This window comes from Megascapheus bottae, chromosome 6 (genome assembly GCF_031878675.1).
Source record: "Megascapheus bottae isolate mThoBot1 chromosome 6, mThoBot2.hap1, whole genome shotgun sequence".
Classification (NCBI taxonomy): Eukaryota; Metazoa; Chordata; class Mammalia; order Rodentia; family Geomyidae; genus Megascapheus; species Megascapheus bottae.
In genome coordinates, this window is record NC_143514.1 from 53,298,258 (window position 1) to 53,316,451 (window position 18,194).

The 18,194-nt window shown below is 46.6% G+C and overlaps 1 protein-coding gene and 2 long non-coding RNA genes across 3 annotated transcripts in view; 2 read left to right on the top strand and 1 right to left on the bottom strand.

Moving 5' to 3' along the window:
* The window catches only part of LOC150061860 (uncharacterized), a 53,830-nt gene extending 53,711 nt beyond the window's left edge, over window positions 1–119 (bottom strand). Inside the window, exon 1 of the long non-coding RNA XR_016535963.1 lies at window positions 27–119. This is a non-coding gene — a long non-coding RNA (uncharacterized LOC150061860). The remainder of the gene's footprint in view (window positions 1–26) is intronic.
* Window positions 1–18,194, top strand: part of Trabd2b (TraB domain containing 2B) — a 200,207-nt gene that overhangs the window by 406 nt on the left and 181,607 nt on the right. The window contains exon 2 of the mRNA XM_090334889.1: window positions 2,550–3,110. Coding sequence (XP_090191015.1) covers window positions 2,550–3,110 — 561 coding nt within the window. The remainder of the gene's footprint in view (window positions 1–2,549; window positions 3,111–18,194) is intronic.
* On the top strand, window positions 13,144–16,991 carry LOC150061863 (uncharacterized). The gene is made up of 3 exons (XR_016535962.1): window positions 13,144–13,242; window positions 14,629–14,810; window positions 16,787–16,991. It is a non-coding gene; the product is annotated as an uncharacterized LOC150061863 (long non-coding RNA).

An 18,194-nucleotide genomic window follows, 5' to 3' on the forward strand; every position in this document is an offset into this window, starting at 1 on the left:
GTTTGGGTTCTCGTTTTCTCACCCACCTTAGTCCAAACCCGTTCCGCCTCCGTCCTGCGGGCACAGCTCGGGCACCCTTCCCTCATGACTCCTTGCCCAGAGCCAGATCTTAGAATTGGCATTCCCTTTCCCTCTCCCTCTCCTTCTCTCCTTCCCCTCTCCCCCCTCCCCTCCTTCCTTCTCCACTCGCTAACTCCTTTGAGCTCATTTCTTGATTTCTGGTCCTGCTTGGGCTACCCCCCCCCCTTTCTACCTCTTTCAGGCTCCCATTCTGAAGTTTATCCTGTCTTTACTCCTCTTTCTCTTCTCTCTTCCTACATTTCTTGCCCGTTTCTCTGACTTTCAGTGAGTCCTTCACCTGGTCCAGTCACCATCTGCCCCTTCCCAGGCTTCCCTCCCTCCCTCTCCCTGCCTTCAGGTTCTGAATTAAGGCAGACTATCCCCTGTACAGGTTCTCACTTCTCTTCCTCTGCAGCCCAGGCCCCAGTACCTACCATCCTCAGTACTCCCTTTCCTGAAAAGGGGAAGAGTGTAGGGGAGAGAACTGCTAGGACCTGCTGGCTTAATGTTTCCTTGGGAGAGGAGGCTCAAGTAACTACTTGTCTTCTTAATTCTCTTCCCTAAACCAGGAATCCCTTGAATTTCTTCAAAACCCTTCAGGTTGAATGTTTGTTAATCAGCACTTCTGCAGTTGTTACCCAGAGTTGGAGGCCTAGACACCTGGAATGTTTCCTAGGGTCTTCCTGTGCTGTCCTGTGGCAGGGAATTAGTTGACCTTGGGTAAGGTGCACAACTAGCAAGCTAGCTTGCTTTGCGTGGAAACAGGGAGGTCCTGAGCTAGCTAGCAGGGCACTTATCCCCAAATACACTAAAATTTACAAGTTGTGCTGGTCACTAAAGGAAGGTATGGTTTTCCCCCTATCTTGAACCCCGTATTTTTTTTTTTCATTTGTGCTAGAATCAGGCAGAAAAAAAAAGTTACACTGAAGTTTGCAAATGGTGGACTGTGTGGACTTTTTGGAATAGAAAATGACCATGCTGGACAGAAATGTTTGTTAGTTTCTTGTCCCTGCCCAGGTCCTACTCTGGATCTGGAGAAATGGCTCTACTGTTGCATGTCCATGCATCCACCCATGCACGAGTGTGTGTGTGGGGACGGGGTGTGGGGGGGAGTTAGGTCACAAGAAATGACAGAACTAGGGGATGGACACCAGGTATGCATTTTTGGTGGAGGAACCTGGAAAGCACCCAGGATATGTACATTTCTTGGGATGCATTCTATGGCATCCCCACTTCCCAATCCAGAAATTGAGCTGACTTGGCTTTGCAAGGTTTTAAAGCACTTTCTCATCTCAGCTAGTGAAGCAAAGTAAAGTTAACACCCCAAGACCTTCCCTCCAAGAAGAAAACCCATATCCACCCTGCTGAACGGGAAAAGTAGCTGTTGAAAATTGGTGTGCTATTTTTTAATAGGTGTTCTGCTTTCAAAGTGCTCTTGGCATGTGTCTTCCAATGGTTGTATTTAAAGTTATATGACTTCCTCCCTTCTTGCCAGAGCAGGACTCTCCGTCCCCCTCTCCCTCTCACCCCACCCTGCACATGCAACACCACCGGGTGAAGGTTTGGCTTGGCCATGCAGGAATGTTCTCAGGTGGTATGGCTGTCATTGGCTTTCCCAGTGAAAGCAAGTCATAATGAGAGCCTCTCTTCATTGCTTACTTCCTCTGGGCCTAGCACTGTTCTGGGGGCTTCACACACAGAGATGGTGTCTTTTGGGGGGTACCAGTACTGGGCCTTGAACCCAAGGCCTGAATGCTGTCCCTTAGATTTTTCCACTCAAATTTGGTGCTCTACCTCATGAGCCACTGCTCCTCCTCCAGCTTGTTTTTGTTGTTTTGTATTTTGTTTTTTGTTCTTTTACTGGTTAATTGGAGATAGTTTCTGGACTTTCTTGTCTAGGCTAGTTTTAAATCGTGATCCTCAGATCTCAGCCTCCTGAATAGATAGGATTACAACCATGAACCATCACTACCCATTCTCCCAACAACCCCTATTTTTATCCTCATTTTACTGAAGAGACAACTGAGTCTATGGGAAATGAAATGATTGCTCAAGATTTTTTGGCTAAGACAGGACAGATCCAGAATTTGAATATGTCTTTTGGCTTCAGTAGCCCTTGCTCTTGTGGTCAGTCATGGGGTTGAAATCAGGGCCTGGGCACTGTCCCTGAGTTCTTCTGTTCAAGGCTAGCACATTACCACTTTGAGCACTTCCCTTCCAGTTTTCCAGTGGTTAATTAATCTCACGGACTTTCTGCCTGGACTGGCTTTGAAACAGGATTCTCAGATCTCAGCCACCTAAGTAGCTAGGATTAATAGGTGTGAGCCACCAGCGTCCAGCAGCCCTTGCTCTTGGGAACAGATGGAGTGGGTCTCTCTCTGCCTTTTGTCCTCACTTCCCCCTGCTACCCATCTATGCTAACCCTGACATAGCTGTGCTGTCTTGAACCTCACTGGCTGGCCTCTCCTTTCCTTCTCCCCCCTCTGTAGCAGCGGGAACTGAACTCCTTCCTGTGGACGATTCAGCGCCATCCTCCAGCCTACCTGTTTGGCACCATCCACGTCCCCTACACCCGCGTCTGGGACTTCATCCCAGACAACTCCAAGGCAGCATTCCATGCCAGTGCCCGTGTCTACTTTGAGCTGGACCTCACTGACCCCTATACCATCTCGGCCCTGGCCAGCTGCCAGTTGCTGCCACATGGGGAGAACCTGCAGGACGTCCTGCCTCATGAACTCTACTGGCGCCTGAAGCGCCACCTGGACTATGTGAAGCTGATGATGCCCTCCTGGATGACACCCGCACAGCGTGGCAAGGGACTGTATGCTGACTACCTATTCAATGCCATTGCGGGCAACTGGGAGCGCAAGAGGCCCGTGTGGGTGATGCTGATGGTGAACTCGCTCACGGAGACTGACGTGCGCTCTCGTGGCGTGCCTGTGCTGGACCTCTACTTGGCCCAGCAGGCTGAGAAGATGAAGAAGAGCACTGGGGCTGTGGAGCGGGTGGAGGAGCAATGCCATCCTCTCAACGGGCTCAACTTCTCACAGGTAGGCATGTGTGTGCCAGCTCGGAGCGGCAGCCTCAGGACCTCGGTCCTCTGCTCTGACTCTTTTTGTTTGGTCCTCCCCCAGGCAGCCAGAGTCAGGATGCAAGGAAACTGGTGTGTGCCAGAGTTGGTGTGTTTTCTTCCATTTCAGTGGTTCCCTGTTGGGGATATCCACTCTCCACCTGCTGTGCTTGCCTGAGCAGAAAGAATTTCCCTGGGAGCATCAGAGTGATCCAGGACAAAAAAAATAAGAGGGGGGAGTTGCCAGTTTGTATCAGGCTTTCTGCAGGCCTGGCATCTCCTGTGTCTGTGTGGAGAAGGATTTGGTGTCTGGGGCACTCTGTGTTGAGTGGATAGCATCAGGCGTTGTGGTCCTGGCCCTTACTAGCGCTGCTTTGCTATTTCTGGTTAAATACTGCAGAATTCCCCAGGTTCCTGAGCTCTGCCATGACCCTCGGACTGCCTCTCTAAGACGTGGTAGAGAGTCAGCAAAAGAGACTTTGGGGGTTAATAATTTCAGAGAAATGTGTTTGCTTACAAGTTGACAATTGTGATTTCTGAACCTCAAGCATTGGGCAGTGTGTGTGTGTGTGTGTGTGTGTGTGTGTGTGTGTGTGTGTGCAGGGGGTGTGGCAGTAGAGGAAGAAGGGAGAGGCTTAAGAGGTTTCAAGTCTCTGGCTGCCAGATACCCTATCCAGCAAGATGTCATTAAAAGCCTGTCTCCATGGGCAGAGGTGATCCACAACTCACTGGTCTCCAACTTAACTCTGAGGCCCTGCCGACAATGAGTTCACATCTGTGCCTTGAGAACTGAGCTATGAATCCTAGGTTGGTGGTTCCTTCCGAGGAGATGCTAAGACAGGAGAGCTGCCCTGAGTGAAGTGTGGCTCCAAGGCAGCCCTGAACTTTACCACTGGAATCAAACCTGCTATGCTAGCTGCTCCTAAGATGTTGCAAGCTTTTCACCAGGGGAACCATGGCAGAAACTGATCCCTACCCACCCCCCCACCCCCAACACACACACACATACACACTCCTCTTCCAAGATCTCTGGCCTTTGTTTTTCCAGGGGAAATGCAATATTGTCCCCAGGGAGGTAAGAAGCCAGATTGATTTGCCGGCCAAATGAAAGGCGGGTTTGTTGGTTCTCCTGCTGGCTCTCCCATAATTGTGGAGTCCTTACCCAGAGGGCCCCAATGGCAAGAATATTGGGGCAGTTAGTCACGCCCTGCAGGATATTGACTACGCCTGACTCCTTCTCCACGGGGGAAAATCCTGTGTATTCTCTACCCCAGTGCTGAATTCTCTGAACCTAGCAGCTTGCTCTTTCTGAAGCCACTTTCCCTTGCCAGCCTCAGGAGCTAATGTTATCTGTGTCAAGCTCTTCCCTCACCCCACCCCCAGCTCTCACCGCCCATCTCATTTTGGAAACAGTTTTGTGGGAGGCCTCTCTGCTCAGACACTTCACGTCTGGCCTCAATCTCTTCTTTAGGTTAGGGAGGTGGGGGATCCACTATGGTTCTCAACACCCTCTTTGTACCAACCACAGTGGAACCCAACAAGGGCTGAAAGGGAGCACTCCAGCTCTCTGGTTAAACAGCCCCTGGCTTTAATCTGTCTCTCTTAAAACAACAAAACTATCTTTCTTCGGAGGGGTCTGGAAATGCTGCTGTTCAACCAAATGATGGCTCTGGTAGGTTGAAAAGATTTGCTGCAAAGTATGTGAGCTTATGTTTTAGGAAATGTTCCTGAGAAGCCATTCTTTCCCCTGCAAGGAGTCCACTGACAGTTTCTCCAAAGCCTATGTTTGAAGATCAAACAGACTCCAATTTTTGTTGTTGCAAAAACACATCCCCCCTACCACCAGCCTAGGCCCCTTCACTCATCAAATTGTTCTTGGGTCCAGCTTCTCCATAGCATCCAGAAAGCAAGTCCTAAGCAAAAGGAAACAGGAACTTCTCTTAGTTCCTAATCTAAACACCCTTCACCACCTGCCCAAGCATTTGACTGCACCAATTTGTCCTGCTATCATTTTGGAGAGAGGTGATGAAACCTTTCCTCGTTCTCCTGGGTAGCCTTGGACTAAATGGGAAAGGTGGGATTCTAGAACCCTCTTCCCTAAGTCAGAAATGCAGCAGCTCCTCAGTAAATTGCACGCACACACGCGCTGTTTGATAGGAACATCTGTGATGCATTATTGCACCGAAATATCTGTTAAGTGCATCAGTTTTTTTCTTTCCTTGAAGCATTACTGTTATTGCAAAATATTTGAGTTGTGTGGGGGAGAGAGGAGTGAGAGGAAGGTGAGAAAAAGAAGCCTTTTAAGGGTGCCACCCTGGGAAAGTCTGAGATTTTATGTGCTTTTATTTTTTTCTGGATAGAAATACCATGTGTTTGCTTGTTAAGTGGGTAGAGAAAGATTATATTTGGGGACCTTAGGGGCTGGAGGGACCATGGAAAAGCTTGCAAGGTTGGTGAATGATCAGCAGGTGCAGCTTGGAAGATCAAGCTGATTGATAGGTTTTCGACCTTTGATTTCAAAATAAACTGAAGGCGCTAGATCCAGTATCACCATGAGTTTTGCCATGTGACCTTGGGCAAGTCAGTTCCTCTCCCTGAACCTTGTTTTCTTTGCCTGTGAAATGAAACACCAGGATTAGGTCATCTTTCAAGCCCCTTCCAGCCCTGACATTCCATAGGCTGATTCTAATCAATTCCACGTGCCAGGCACCCAGCAGGAAGCTCCGCGTGCCTTTCCATTTCATTGAATTCCCTGGACAACTTTACTATGGCTTTCTAAGGTGGGCACCAGAGAGGTTGGATGACTTGCCCAAGGTCACATGGCTAACGAGGAACAGAGCCAAACTCTCACATGAATGATGCACGCTTCCTGTCACCCCAGGCTATTTCTTAGGCTTCTTCCTGTCTAGGTACTTGGTACCCTCTTGTAATTTGTCCCGTAGTTCTTGCTTCTGCTTTTAGGACTTGAGGGCTAAAAAATGTATTTCTTGAGGAATTTGTACTTGTAGAGAAATCATTTCCTTTGATTCTGGGTCTTGAGTATATGATATGTAGGTTTTCCTAATGGGTTGTCATTAGCTCAGTTTGGTGGATAAGAGATAGAGACTTGTATATAACCTTAGGCAAGACTGAATGTCTCTGATTGTTGGATGGATGGAGCAATAGTTAACCAGCCTTTCAAAGTCAAGCTGGTTTTATAGAAGTTGTAGGGAAAGTATACAACTTTCTACCTGTGATTGACAGGGCATAATCAGGGAAAAAAAAGCATCCATGCCTTTCTTCCAGTCTTCATAATCACTGTCCAACCCTAGCTCAACAAAGTGAAGATTTGTTCAACTAAAACATGTTGGCACTTTCTTTGCTCTTAGAGGTCTGGACTGGTACTAGCTTGTAGTACAACCTCAGGAGATGCTCAATCCTCCCCATCCACCCTACTCCTGTACACTGGAGACCATGTTACATGGCCCTTCCAGGGAAAGTAGAACAAAGATCCTCTACACTGTGTTTTAATCAACAGGCACTGGCACTCATCAGTGTGTGTAGAGTTTGAACTCTGGGGCATGTCTTCCCAAAGTGTCCAAAATGTTTATAGAATTTACAAGTCTCCTACAAAGGGAGATAGAAACCACAAAATCAGGTGCTGAAGTTTGTCTCTGAGCAACACACCACCTTGGTTCTCACAATTATATTCTCTTATCCTCCTAGCAGTGCTACAAGGTTTATTGTCATACCTATTTTTAAAGACAACCAATTGAAAACATTAGATCATTTGGCTTTGATCACATAGACAGGCCAAATGGACTCAGAGTTCAGACTCAGGTCCTTTCCCTGGTAAAGGCCATGCTTTGCAGGTATCTGAAAGATGGATTAATTTTGGTGTTTGATGGCATTAGCTGGAGAATGGGGGCGGGGGGTGGACCGGTGGATTGGTATATAGGTTAGGGGAGATCTTTCATTTTTTTAACTGAAAAAAAGTAAAACAGATAATTGAAAAGGGCTGAAACTGTTTTTCTGCCTGGCTCATAAACTGGATCTGAAGGTAATTCTAAAATAGGAGTTCCTGAAGACATTTTTGGGCACACACTGACTCCCTGGAATGCATTCTCAGCTTTCTTTGGGACTGCTGTGAACTGGCTACATCTGCACAGTTGAATAGACAACAGGCTCCTGGGTTTAGAATCAGAACTCCTCTATCTATACCCTTTCTAAAACAGCATTAGTAAATGCACTATAAGTACTTGCAGAATGGATGACTTAATAAGCAACAGTCAGCAAGCATGATATAACCATTCTTAATTAATTCCCTTCTATCATTTAGCGCTCTGTGTGTGTGTGTGTGTGTGTGTGTGTGTGTGTGTGCTATATGTGTACATGCACATGTGCACATATGCCAGTACTAGGACTTGAACTCAGAACCTCAGCACTGTTCTTTAGCTAAAAGCTTAAGCTTACCACTTGAGCCCCAGCTCCACTTCCAGCTTAGTGATCATTGGAGATAAGAGTTTCGTAGACTGCCTTAGCTGGTTTTGAACCATAGTCCTCAGTTCTTGTTTTCCAGAATATCTAGTATTTGGATAGAGGAAGGATTGCAGAAGCCATGGTAAGGAGCTCCCTTCTTGAACTTTAATACCTCCTTCCTTCCTACACAAGGGACACAAGATGGCAAATTGTTTTGACTCATCTGTGATGCTATGGTAAAAATACCTTTCAGTAGTTAATTTATGCACAACACACATCTGTTACAATTCTGGAGGCTGGAAAGTTCAGGATCAAAGTGCCAACAGATCTGATGGCAGATCAGGGCCTGTTTCTCATAGATGGGTCTCCCTGTGTCCTCACATAGAAGAAAGGGGAAAGGTAGTAACAAGCCCCCTCAGGCCCTTTTAGTAGGGCACTGCTTTCTTCCCAAAGCCCCTTTCCCTATCCCACTACAATATCACCTTGGGAGTTAAGTGGATTTTAGAGGGATCCAGAAATTCATACTATACTTTGAGAAGCTCAGCTTCCAAGCAGGCCCTTATCTTACATTGGCTATAACTTTGGGTTAGTCCTTCTCTCTCCCTTGACCTAAGCTGTCCACTTGGTTTCACCACAACCTTCCCTGGTACTCATCTTCGGCCTGCATTTCTTGGAGGATCTGATCCACCTCACCCCTGAACCTTTGAGCCTCAGTCATCCATCATGGGCAGGCTTGTTTTTGGCGGACTGCTGCTGATTCCTACTTGCTGGAAGCCTCTTGGTTCCGGAGAGTGATCAGGCTGCCTGCCTTCAGAGCAGAGAAGAGCCTCAGCCTGTTGTGGCATAGTCTGCTGAATACCTGCCCAGGCTTGATCTTCCCTATCATCCTAGCCCCACTCCTTTCCTTTGCATCCTCACTCAGTCAACCAGAGAGCTCATTGGTTGTGTCCATGCAGGATCTGGGAACAAAGAACAGGGAACAGCAGTGTTGTGGCCTTCTGAGACCTTATTTGCTGAGAGTGTGCATTACTTTTATTCCCCAAGAGGTGGCCATGACTACCCTTGTTTCATAGTGGTGGAAGTGAAGAAGTAAAGATGCAGAACACTCAAGCCATAGCATGTCTCATGCCCTGATTCTTCATGCCCCATAGAGACCCTTTTCTTTCATGTGCTTCTGGATGGATGTTCCCATCTTTCAGAAACAATGTCCAATTTTGTGGCTATTTGCAAAGAACTCTTGCTGGCATAGCAAGTTCTCTGTGATTTGGTCAGTCCACACCTTAGAAATCTTAGAGAGGTGTGTGTGTGTGTGTGTGTGTGTGTGAGAGAGAGAGAGAGAGAGAGAGAGAGAGAGAGAGAGAGAGAGAGAGAGAGAGAGAGAGAGAGAGAGAGAGAGAGAATTTCAGAAGCCCAATCAAGGAGGCTTAAACATCACTTCAAGGAGGCTGAGGCTCCAAACTCAGAGGTGATAAAGAAGTCATGAAATCCAGCCTCGATTCAGAAGCTTCCAGGCTCCAAGAATCTCTAGCTTCTAAGCCCAAACAAAAGTCTTGAGGCTTTGGGAACCAAGGAATGGTGACATCTTAGAACAGGAGGCTCAGAGAGACAGTTGGTTGGGGACTAAGAAGAATCTTCACATCATGAAATGAAACTAGCCTCTTAATTTTGAAGCATTTTCGGCTCATCAACACAGATTTCTAAAATCTTCAAGTTGGAAATGGCCAGTGTTCAAGAATTTTAGGAAGCCCCATCTGTGAACACAGTGTCTGATCTGCCCTCCTTGGACCCCCCCCCCCACACTTCACTTCATGGCCAGAGAGAAAGCCTCACCACCAAAGCACTTTCTGATGAAGATAAAAATGGGAGCATGCCATTGTTAATAGTTCCCATTTGGACATCTCTCAAAGCCAGGAAGAGGTCGCCTGGTAATGCAGCTTTCCTAGGGAGGAAACGAAAGAATGCTGGCCAGCCCTGCAGTCTGCCAGCCCGGGCTGCTGACGTTTTTTTCCCCTTGAGTTTGCTTCTAAATATTATCCATTTCACTCCCTTTTATCTCCCATCACTGGCTCTCTGTCCACCCACTTAATCCACAGGCAGCCGGTGGCCCAGCCTTCAGATTTGCTTTGTAGCTGCCAAGCCGTCTCGCCAGGCCGCTCCTCCAGGATGCACAGGCTTTTAAATCTAAGCAGTATATCCGCTGGAACACAAGACTGTTGCCCCAAGCTTGGAAACATGTTGCTTCTGCAAGGCCTCCCTCCTTCTCTAGGAATTTCCTTTTTTTTTTTTTTAGTTCCTGCTTCTGAATCCTAAGATGTTCAAGGCTGTGCTCAAAGCTGTACCTCCTCCAAGAAGTCTTCCTAGAATGCTTTTGGGTCTGATCTGCTCTGGAAGATTGGGTCTAAAGTTTTAAAGAAAACTCAAGACCATTTAAAACTCTAGACCACAGGTATTCTCCTTCTCCCCACTCCCCCCCGCCCCGCATTGGAATTCTTTTAGGACATTCTTCCAGCACTTTGATAGTTTTACTTTATAATGACTACTTAGGCACTCTTTCCTGATTCTAACCTGCCGGAAAAAATGTCCTCATAATTGATTACAAAATTGAGCAAAATGTGCTCCAGTTCTGAAATTGGATTGCAGTGCATTGCATGTCTTGCCTTGCATGTCACAGAAATATCTCAGTCTTTTTCTACCAGAGACACATCCAGCATCTTTAGTATTGTCTCTGGTATACTTGGTCAGAGCTTGATAGCATCTGTGAGTCCCTGGTGAGTTTGTCAAAATACCTCCATTCTGGAATTTTTTTTTCTTCTTAGCTGTCAATCATGAACAAAGACTCTTTTTTTTTTCTTTCTTTCTTTCTTTTACTACCTGGAGCCCAGGCATCCCTCCAGGCCGACTCCACCCAGGATGACTTATTTTCATTTTTAAAATGTTTAATTTAGTGCTAGGGGAGTGGCTCAAGTAGTAGAGTGCTTGCCTGGCATGCAGGAGGCTCTGGATCCAGTTCTGAGCCCGGTAAACACATGCACAAAAAGTCTGATTTTCTATCACTGTCTTGATTTGGGGGCTGTGGCAATGCTGAGCTTTACCATCTCTGCCTGGTTCTCTATATAACTCTTACATCCAGCCTTTCCCCAGCTTCCAGGCTCTACTTTTGTGCTGTTCCTTCACCTGAATGAGTAAAATTCCTTGAGGACCATCTTTGTGAAAGGCCTGGGTTCTTCAAACTCTTACCCAAGCTCATTACTTTGGACTGCCCCTGTGGACTAAGGTCACCTGATCTAACTCAGTAGTTTCAGTTTATGTACAGCAGTATGATTTGGCTTTTAGCTCTGCATTTTGAAAGGTCTGATTGGTGAGTTGTACTTGGGTCATGCTGAATGCCTGGTCATGCTTGAAAATTGCCAGAAGGTCATCCAACTAGGCCCATAAAAAAATCAAGCAGGGCTGTCATTGTGGTCTTAAGATGTGTGTGTGGTCTCTGCATTTGTACCTGACCCTAGATTCTATGCCTCCTTCTGACTGTTTTACACAAGATGATTTTATTAGGTAACTTGCCAGCCTTTAGAGCGGCACTTGGCCACCATCTCCTCCCCAGTAGACAGGACAGGTATACATCTTCCTGCCCTGAGTGTCACCTTTTATTCCAGTGATTCGCCCTTCCCATTGGAGCAAATTTATTTCCATTTGCTCCAGCCTCATGAGCCTATGTTCTCTGCATAAAGCTCATTCTCTGAGCTTGGAACCATTGGCTCAAGCCTGTGATCCTGGCTACCCAGGAAAGTCCATGAGACTCCTATCTCCAATTAATTACTGAAAGAACCAGAAGTGGTGCTGTAGCTCAAATGGTAGAGTGCTAGCCTTGAGCAAAAGGAGCAGCTCCTAGGCCCAGAGTTCAAGGCCCAGGACTAGGAAAAAAATTCTCCTTTTCTGCTTCCCTTATTTAAAGCAGCTCCCTAGCCTGATTCCATCTGTAAAGTCTTTCTGTTAATTCACAACCTGGTGTTAACTTTGGAAAAGCCTTTAGGTGTTGTGCAATGTTTCCAGAAGCATTTTAGTTCCTACTGTGTACCAGATATTGGATATGCGCTGGTGCCAGAAGAGCAAACAGTAACATACTGAGACCCAGATGCTTCTTTTTCTGGGCAGGGAAGGATATAAATGAATGAGACTTAACCCCACTGTGGGGTAAGGGAAGTAGAGGCAGGTGAGGCAGAGGTGAGTACACACACACACACACACACACACACACACACACATACACACACACAAATACCATTTCTCCAGCTTTGGAAAGACCCAAGAAGACTTCCTGGAGAAAGCTCCAGGGATACCAGATAAGGAAATAAAACAAACCCAAAATAAAAAATCCCCAAAACCAAAAAACAGCTTATCCAGGTAAAAGCAATGGAGTTCTTTCTGGATGCAAGAGACCAGAGGTGCCTAGATGGTAGCCACAGGGGGAGAGGTGTCTCAGGGACACTGGGGAGGTCAGCTTGTCCCCTGCATGACTGGGCTAGAGACCAGGATAAATGAAACCATCTGCCTGTTGTCTGCCCACCTCTGCCTGGGCTCAGTGCTCCAGGGGTGACACGCCAAGTAGACCCACCTGGCTGTGGAAGCGAGGCCCAATGGAATGCCCCTGGAAACAATGGAGGCGGCCATACTCTGTATGAGGTGCTTGTCCCGGTCCTTTGAAAGTGCATCAGCCTGTGTGCTGTTTTCTACCAGTATAAGGTAAGTTGCCTAAGAGCAGCTGCGGGCAGAGCAGGGATGTGGATGGCACATAGAGAGTACCTCCTGGGCCAGGTGGAGCCAGCCTTACCTGGGGAAGGCAACGAGCAAAGATAAAGACCAGACCTCTTCCCCATCCCTTGGTCTTCTGTTTAAAGGATTTACCCTCCTTCCTTTAGAGTTAATTAAAGTTAACCTGGCCTGTGTTATCTCCAGTGGACTTAATGTGCCTGCAAGGCCTTTAGTAATTTAAGTCTTGGGTCCCATTTGAAAAGCCCCTTTTAGAAAGACACAAGCAGAAAAAGCCATCTGGAAATCTCCCAGTCTCATCTTTTAACTGTGGCTCACAGGGGTTCTCCTTTCTTGAGCTGTTTGCCTTGATTTTGAGAGGAAACAAAAGCCTAATTGGCAATGATAATTCCAGATAATTATAATCATTTGCATCCTGGTTGCAGTCCACATAATAAGGCAGGCAGCAGAAAAGGGGCCTAGACCAGGTTTCCTGGATCTTGTCTAATGTGGTTGCTGAGCTCAATAAAGGGACTGAATTTGTTCCTGGACCCTGAGAGCTCCAAGTGTGTGGATTCATAGATCTCAGCTGGATAACACAGGCATCATCTGATTATGGTCATTCTGAATACCAGGCTCTCTCTGTGTTGAGGCTCAGATGTTGCTTGAAGAGCTTTGGATGGAACATTGCACATGGGATGATGGGTCAACAGGTACGGTGAGATCTCCAGGGAAACAAAGCTAGGTCACAGTGCTTGACTTAGGCTAGGATATTTAGTGATTATTGCACTAAGGAGTCTGCAAGAGGAGACCTGCTGGCTAGTTTTAAGTTCCGCCACTTGTATAGGATAGTTTTCCTGGGGGAGGCCGATGAGACCAGAGTGCAGCTTCTTGATGGAGACACCTGGGTGAGAGACTCCTGGTGGACTAGCTGGGAAAGGGTTGTCCTGGGACAAAAGAGACTGCTAAGCAAAGATGCCAGGATGGAAAAACGTAGAAGGGAGTCGAAAAAAGCCCTCTACTCCTCCCTAATAGCCATTGTTAATTAGTGCCTATGGTGTGCTAGGCCTCAAGTCTATTACAATACATTACTAAACCAATAGTGAAAGGCAAGTATTTACCCCATTAGTTTTGTATGCGTACTGGGGCTTGATCTCAGGGTCCTAAGCTCTGTCTTGAGGCTGTTTTAGCTCAAAGCTGGCTCTCTGCCACTTAATCCATAGCTCTACTTTCAGCTTTTGGTTGGTTAAGTGGAGTTTCTTGCCTGAGTTGGCTTTGAACCATAATCTTCAGATCTCAGTCTCCTGAGTAGCTAGGGTAATAGGCATTTGCCACTAATATACAGCATTTTGTCCTTTTTTTTCTTTCTTCTTTTTTTTAAGGAAATTGAGGGTAAATACTTCGTGTAAGAAGATGAAACCTGAATTTGGGCTTAAATGTTATAGATGTCTTAAGCAAGAAATTGGACTGGAGCGGGAATTCTGGCTTTCCTACTTGGCCTGGATGGCTGAGATCAGTTTCCACATCTGAAAAGCAGGGGTCTCACAATAGTATTTACCCCCTGGGGTTGTTGTGAGGTGTAAATGAGGTGAGGTCTCAGAAGTGCATAGCTGTGGGCGGGGCACACAGTGAGAGAGAATGAATGTTAACAGGGGTGGGTTAAGTAGCGGTCATTGTAATTATTATTGTTGGCCCACCTTCAGGCTGTTTGTGTGTTGAGGCAAAACCCACCTTGTACCAAGCTTGGTGTGGTTCTCCATCCCTTGGTCTCCTATATCCAGCGTCAGCCCAAGGCAAGGATGGCTGCGCTGTTGGCCTGATGAGAACTGTGTGGTCTGACCACCCAGAACAAGGTCATTTTTTCCCCCCTGACCATCTGTGGTATGCAGTGTCTGACCATATTCATTCTGGCTCAGCTCACCCCGTGGTATCCTGCTGTGTTCTGGAGTAGGGACACCAAAAGAAGGGATTGAAAAGTTTGCACTGGACTTGAGGCCCAGGTTAGATCCCTGAATTGGGGATCTAACAAGAACAAATGTCCTTTTTCTTCCACTGCTCTAGACAGGTGGATGTTTGGTGCAGCAGCTCAGAGTTACTGGGAGAATCAGATGTGATAGAGCTTGGGTAACACTTCATCAGCAAGCACTCAGTGCTTAGTGCTCTTAGCACTAAGTATATATGTATTTTTCCTCTTCTCTTTCTCCTGCAGAGTAATACTCTAAACACTTAGAGAACTGGATTAGTTATTATTAAACAGCTCATGCATTCATTTATTCTTTCATTTGTTTGCCAAGCACTGCTGGAAACCACAGTGTGCCAGGCTCAGTTCCAGGGATTCCAAGATGAACATTGGCTAAGAGGAGAGAGGAGGGAGTCTAGTGAGCCCCAGGAGAGGGGCCGCACAGCACACATGCCAACGACGTTTCTGAGTGCTTCACAGGCACTACCCAACATTATCTTCCTAGCTGGATCTCAGGTAAATCTGATCCCACTCCACAGGTGAAGAAACAGAGGCACAGAGAAGTAATTCACTGGCCTGGTCATACAGCAAATGAGTGGAGGATCTGGTGTTTAAACTACCGAAATGAGAAAGAGAAGATAAGGGTGTAGAAAAGGAGGAGGAGGGCATGGAATCAGGAATAAGGGGACAGCTCTTCTGAGATAGGTAAGTGATGACCAGAGCAGACAGTTGAGAGTTCATAGCTTCTCTCTTGAGGAAGGCTAAAAATGCATAGCAACGCCAGTACAGATGGCTGGGAAACTTCTCTGTAAGTATAGGAGTGGGGAAATGTGACAGGGCCCTCCCAGTCACAGTAGATAGACAGATATAATTTCCTAACTCACTTTTGAGTACTTTTAAGTACTCTCCTGGGCTGTGGGGCATTTGCAGGGGCTCCAGTCATCTGGATGTCCTGTAGATACTCCCAAGAAAGATGGGTCTGCACATCCAGGAGTTTTATGCATTTGCAAAAGCTCAACTATATACAGTAAGCCTGCCTCTGAGTGCCTAGCTTGGCTTTATTGAGCGTGCAACCACCTGAGCTCAGTCCTGATGGACCAGGAATAGCGCCTGAGTTCAGGAGGAGCATCAGACATGAGCTGATCAGTCAATACTGATCCAGACTAAGAGAATCTCCTGACTCACAATGGAGAACACTGGAGGGAATCGTGGAGACACTTGGCCACAGAAGCACGTAGGGGACACCATTATGCAGCCATGATTCCCATGGTCAGAAGCTGGGGCATGAGTGGAAGTGTAGCTTAAGTTGGTAGAACACCAGCTTTGAGCTGAAAAATCCAAGCCAAAGTGTGAGGCCAAGAGTTCAAGTCCTGTTACTGGCACACACATACACACACAGAAAAGGTGAGGGCTTGATCCTGGTTACATGGGAACTATGGAGAAATTTTCCTATTCCTGTGTTCTAAAGAATTTCTTTTGGTTGACAACAGACCTGTTGACTCATTTACTCATTCACAGCTCAAACTGGAACATGTCTAGATGCCTTGGCATGAAGAAGCAAGTGCCCGAGGCATGTCTATCAGGAGAAGAAGCAGGGTCTTCAGCTTCTAGAACAGAAATTCAGGGCACAGTTGTCTCTTAGAAACTAGATGGCAGAGTGTGCTGAGGCTGAATGCAGTCAGCTGTAGTGGCACTAAATTTACAAGGCCTTTGGGGAAGAGACTTGAGTGAGGTCTTACCCTCCATTTGCTAACATGGCCACTTATAGTACAGATCTTGTGTCCCTAAAGTGGGAGGTGGAAGGGCTTGTAACACATAAACAGTGAGCACACTGGATTGAGGGTCCAGCAGTGTGTGCCAGGGCAGCCTTCCCCTAGCAGAACGCCCTTGGTGGTGGTAAGCTTGTTTGGTAAACCAGAAACCACAATCTTGATGCTGCAAATCCACTCTCTAAGCAGGTTCTGACCTCACTAGAACACAGTCCTTCATATTTTATTGTCTGTTATATGTTTACATCCTGCCTCCCTCATTAGACTAAAGTTCTTTGAGGGCAGGAACTTTATGGAATGACTTTGGGTTCCCTCAGGGTGTGGCCCCCAAGTATATACTTAGGGATTCTATGTCAGCAGTAAAGTCATCAACTGTATCTACAGACCATCACCTGAAAGTCTCCAGTCATCTTACCACAGAATCCAGTTTCCAGATGTTTCCTTCAGAGAAGTCAAACTTCTTGGCAGCTCCCTGTCATGTCCCACTGTCACCCATTTTGAACTTTGGGTTGCCATGACAACTGAGAGCCTTCTACCACCTCACCCTCTGACCATCTCCTCATGGGGCAGTGCTATCCCACTGATTCTTTATTATTTTCCAAGTGGCCCCAAGGTTTCTACTGGATCACCCTGTGGAGGGGAGGTGCTTTTCCTTGAATCAGTGGACTCCTCCCAGCCCTACACCACAACCTTCTTCCTCACACTTCTGTGTTTTTTTTCCAGGCCACGGATCAGAGCTTCTGTTTGCTGGTCATTCCGTGATCCTCACACAATATAAATGAAAGCTGCTAAAACCAATAAATTCAAACCATGTGTGGGGCACAGGGAGGAGTCTGGACAGCAGAGGGCCGCAGTGTGAGGTGGCGTCTGCTCTGACGGTACCCAAGCTGATTTGTGTATGAGAAAAGTAAATATCCAAAGCCATAAACAGCCCGAGTCTCTCATTCTTGCTGGGATTCAAGAGTGTTTAATAGGAACACACACTCTCTGTTTCTTATAAACAGAGCAAGAGTCGCTATGTGTGCTGACCTACATTCTGTGTTTTCATCCCTTGGAAAGCCAGTCATTTATTCTTGGTGGAAACTTCAGACAGGCTGGGTCGTTGGGTTAGTTTCTTGTTTTTGGTTTTGGCAGTTGATCTAGCACTTTACTTTGCACAGATTTACCTCTCCCTCTTCTCCCCTTGGAGCAATCCTGGTTGATTATCTTAATCTCTGTGCTGCTCTAATTGAATATCATTAGCTGAGAGTCCAGAACAAGGTGCCAGTAATGTGTGTGGTAAGGACACAGATGGCACCTTTTCACTGTGTGTTTAAAGGGAGAACTTTGGTCCCTGGTCCTTGGAGAGGGCACTGATCCTATTCACGAAAACTGCACTCTTAGGATCACCCCGAGGTACCACCTCCGAGTGCCATCGTGTTGGAGATGAAGTTTCAGCATATGAATTTGAGGTGAACGTGAGCATTTAGATGGTAGCAATGGGTAGGATGGGATGATTATTTGTTTATCTTCCCACCCCACACTGCTGAGGAACATGAAGTCCAGAGATATGAGTGAGCATGCCTGAGAAATCACACATTGCCCCTGAAATCAGGCCACACTGTGATATCACCCTTCTCTTCTCTGGCTCCTGTAGCTCAGCTCTCCCTCTTCCTCTCCCTCTCCCTCCCCCCCTTCTTAATATGTCTGTTCTCCTTAGCACATCCTCTCTTATTTCCTGATTGAGCTCTCCAATGTCTCTGAAACCAGTTCTTTCTTTTGATCTCTAAATCCTCTGTCCCTCCACTCCCCACCATCCTTTACTAGGAAAATATCTAGACAGTCATCACCAACTACAGGACTTGTTTGAGTTTTCACGTATGTCAGTTAGGTTGTGAATACCTGCCTTTTTAGAATGCTTACACAGATAAATGGAGCTTAGGCATTTTATGTGATAGTTTGCTTTACCCTACCTTCTATCAGCCCTGGACTCCCATTTCATTTTTCCAATCCATTCTCTCTAATCTCCTAGTCCTTGAAATTGCATACAACTGAGTCTACCGTGTGCCCACATACATAAAGTACATGTAAAATTGATGAGTTGAAAGGGTAGATTCTATCAGCATCAATTTCCTGGTGTTGGAACTGTACC